The sequence below is a fragment of the Fulmarus glacialis genome, unplaced genomic scaffold (assembly GCF_000690835.1).
Source record: "Fulmarus glacialis isolate BGI_N327 unplaced genomic scaffold, ASM69083v1 scaffold15843, whole genome shotgun sequence".
Taxonomy (NCBI): Eukaryota; Metazoa; Chordata; class Aves; order Procellariiformes; family Procellariidae; genus Fulmarus; species Fulmarus glacialis.
Genome location: NW_009204995.1, coordinates 1,558 through 4,908, shown reverse-complemented (window position 1 = coordinate 4,908; position 3,351 = coordinate 1,558). Strand labels below are relative to the sequence as shown.

Below are 3,351 nucleotides of genomic sequence, written 5' to 3'. Positions count from 1 at the left end.
CTAGGAGAGATCTTTGCACAGCCCCCACCCCAAGGCCCCACAAAGCAAGGCAGGACAGGACATGTGGCCACAAAAACCTCCCAGATTACATGAAACCTGCCCAGAAGTGACATGAGGGCTGCAATCCAGCCTTCATCAGGGGAGTGTGATCATGGCATGAAAACTGGTTTGCACCTCCAGGTGCTGGGGCTAGTACTGTAGGACCATGAGGGGTGGATGGAGCCGACACCGTGCATCCTCATCTGCACGGTCCATGGGGATGGTCACTGAGGGGTCCCACAGCCTGAGTCACATCTTGGGGTGCACAAGTCAGCACGGGCTGGGAATGGACTAAGAGTGAAGCCACGTGGACAACCAGCGGCTGATTTTGCTGCCTCATTTAGCCTCTAGCCAGGACACAAAGCATGCTTATCACAGAGGCACTAAAAAGCTAGTCCTGTATCTCCAGCACCTTCCTCGCCAGCCTGTCCTCTTTCTCTCCTCTCAGGCCTCTTAGGGTGCTTCAAGATCTTGGTCTTGTTTAAAAGCCTTCACAGGACACATAAAGCCTTCCCAAGAACTCGCCTCTTGCCGAGTTATTCACAACCAAAGAAACTTCCCACCCCAGACTGCCGGCACATTAATTCTCTGCTTTAAAAATATCAATGGACTCGGTGGTTTTGCATGAGCTTGAAGCTCTGTGTATTTGTTCCCCCGGCCCGTGAGCGTCTGGGATGAGCCGGCTCCTGCGTCCACGTTGTCACCTCTAGCATCCTCTGCTCCATGTCCAGCCTTGCCCTGGGGTGCCGAGCTGCCCCGCTCCGGGCATTACACAGGGCGTGAGCTGCACCAGCAGGCAGATCATCTCTTGGCCAAAAAGAGCCCCCAGTCCCCTCTTTGCTGACACTGAGCTGGAACCAACACGTCTCGATGCTGCTGAGCAGAAGCCCCTCACCCCTCTGCAAGCCCTCCATCCTGCTCCCCGGGTGGAGGAGGAGACCCCCACTATCTGGGGGGCAGGGACAGCTTGAGGTGGGACTTCAGCCCCAGAGCTTTGTCGACCACGTCCGGGGGCTGCAGGCTGTGCCACTGGGCGAGGGGCCGGCGTGGGTTGGACAGCATGTCGGACCAGTGCCGCAGCTGGTTGCCCCTGGCCCGGCAGCCCAGGAAGAGTTTGCCAATGGGCTCGTTCTTGGTCACTTTGTCGTGATCCCAGACGGAGATGACCACGTCCACGTTCTGGGGGGGAGAACACAGAAAAGAGGGTCAGTGGGAGGGGGCTTGCCGCAGCGGGGACCCGCTCAGCCCTGGGAGCTGCAGGGAAACCCACCTGGATCTGACTGAAAGGCACCTCAAAAACAAACACCTCATTGAAGTAAGGGCTTAAGGTGTTTTTCTTCACACTTGTCGTCTTCTTTTTCCATTTCTTCCTGTTCAGGATGAGATGCACCTTGACAAAAGGATCTGAGGAAAGAGAGGACATGGCTGACACAAGCGACAATTTTTGACTGAGGAGCTCAGCCACGAAACAGCTTCCCTGGGCCATTCCCAAGCAGAGCACGGCATCCCACTTGTCACTCCTCATGGTGAGCATCCGCCCCTCTTCCCCTTGCCAGCCACCCCAGAGCTCACCTCCCCCTGCCTCCTCCTGCCACGAGCTCCCCGTACCATCCAGCCATGACATCTCCTCCTGGGAGATGCCTCCAGCTCTGCCCAAAACTGGCGTATCCGTGCTGGGGAAGGCTGGGAGCCAGCCAAGGGCTGGGTATGGTGGTGGGAGAGGGAAGCAGGTCTCTGCACCAGGAGCTTTCAAGGCTTTGCAGCTCTGGGTGCCATCGTTAAGGCCTGGGCAGGGGTAGAGAGATCTGAGCACGAGCAGTCCCTGCTGACCTGAGAGCCCATGGGAGTCCATCCGCTTCAGCTTCTTGGCTTCCAGGATGAGCACCGTTAGCTTGCTGGTGCTGGGGACGTAGCGCAGTGAGAAGCAGATCTCGCCCAGCTGCTCTTCCTGATAGAGAGATGCCAGCCATGAGCACCAGGCAGAGGAGCTGGCTCACCTGGGGCTGGAGCACCAGGCTGGACCCAAGTTTCTTGAGTCTCTCCCACCCTCATGCTTGCCCCCAAGGGGCTGCTTCTTGGGGTGGTGGCAAGCGAAGCAAAAGCAACAGCGCGTTCCTCCTGGCAGAGTTTCCCACCCACCGGGACCAACCTCCACTTTACTGGCCGCCACCAGGTCGCTCCACTGCTCGATGACGTGCTGCAGGTTGATGCTGGCCAGGGGCAGCCGGACCTCGCCGATGATGTTGTGCTTGGCAAAGCGGTTGAAGTCGTAGATCTGCATCACCAGCGTGGATTCAGGCACCTCTGCCTGGGGTACCTGCGGGGGAGGACCCGAAAGCCTGGACTCACTCCTCGGTGGCAGTCCTGCCCCATGGGATGGGGTGGCGGACGCGATAACGGGTCTTTGTCTCTGATGCTTCCCCATCCAGTTGCAAAGGCATCTCCCTGCCTGGAGGGTTTGTGCCCGGGGAGCAGTGCCCATGCAACGCTCTCAATGGGACCATAAAACCGTCATCAGCTATAGTTTCCTACCTGGAAAGTGAAGCTATCGTTGAAGATGGGGTTCAGGGTCTTGTGGTAAACCTTGGTCTCGTACTTCTTCTTCATATCAGACGTTAGGTAGACGATCACGTACGGATCGGATGTGCCTCCGCTGTCCATGGCCTTCAGCTCGGCTGCCTGCTTCACGCCGACTTTCAGCTTAAAAGGAGCGACGCAGAAGGTCACCAGGTGGAGGAGGACGGGGCAGATGGCCAGGGGCTCAGTGGGAAGCAAGCAAGCGCAGCAGGGAGGACGCCTCCATGCCACGCGGGCGTGAGAGCCGGCAGGCTGCAGGCGGGGCGGGGGTGTGAGAGGGTATGGTCTACCTCGGTGGGCAGCAAAGAGGGACCATGCAAGAGCAAAGCCTTTTCCCTGCCGTGCTGTGGCCACTAACATCCCCACCTCCTGCGCGCGGAAGTTGTATTCCAGGGAGTACTGCAGCTTTCCTCGCCCCATCTTCTCCGCACCCTGCTCCAGGTCCTCCAACTCAGGCTGGACCTGCGGCAGAGAGCAGCACTACCCTCAGGACGTGCTCAGCCACGTCCCCAGCCACGCTGTGCTCCCACCACCCCCAGGACTGGGCAGCACGGCAGCAAACCTCCGGGGAGGAGGGAGGTGAGGGAGAGGGGAAAGCAGGACGCACGAGGCAGGCCGTGCTGGAGCCACTGACGGCATGCAAGCTGACTCTCTCCTTCTTCTTGGGCTTCTTCTTGCCACAGCAGCACCTGACGATGCAGATGAGGAAGAGGAGGAGGAGAACGGCCACTGCCA

At 59.0% G+C, this 3,351-nt stretch overlaps 1 protein-coding gene across 1 annotated transcript in view; it reads right to left on the bottom strand.

The window, feature by feature from the left end:
* Positions 1-984: 984 nt before the first annotated feature.
* SYT8 (synaptotagmin VIII) overlaps positions 985-3,351 on the bottom strand; it is a gene marked incomplete at its 5' end in the record, with an annotated part of 2,896 nt that continues 529 nt past the window's right edge. Inside the window, 7 exons of the mRNA XM_009575218.1 lie at positions 985-1,218; positions 1,310-1,443; positions 1,870-1,987; positions 2,189-2,356; positions 2,572-2,739; positions 2,983-3,078; positions 3,224-3,351. Of these exons, the coding sequence (XP_009573513.1) occupies positions 985-1,218; positions 1,310-1,443; positions 1,870-1,987; positions 2,189-2,356; positions 2,572-2,739; positions 2,983-3,078; positions 3,224-3,351 (1,046 nt within the window). The remainder of the gene's footprint in view (positions 1,219-1,309; positions 1,444-1,869; positions 1,988-2,188; positions 2,357-2,571; positions 2,740-2,982; positions 3,079-3,223) is intronic.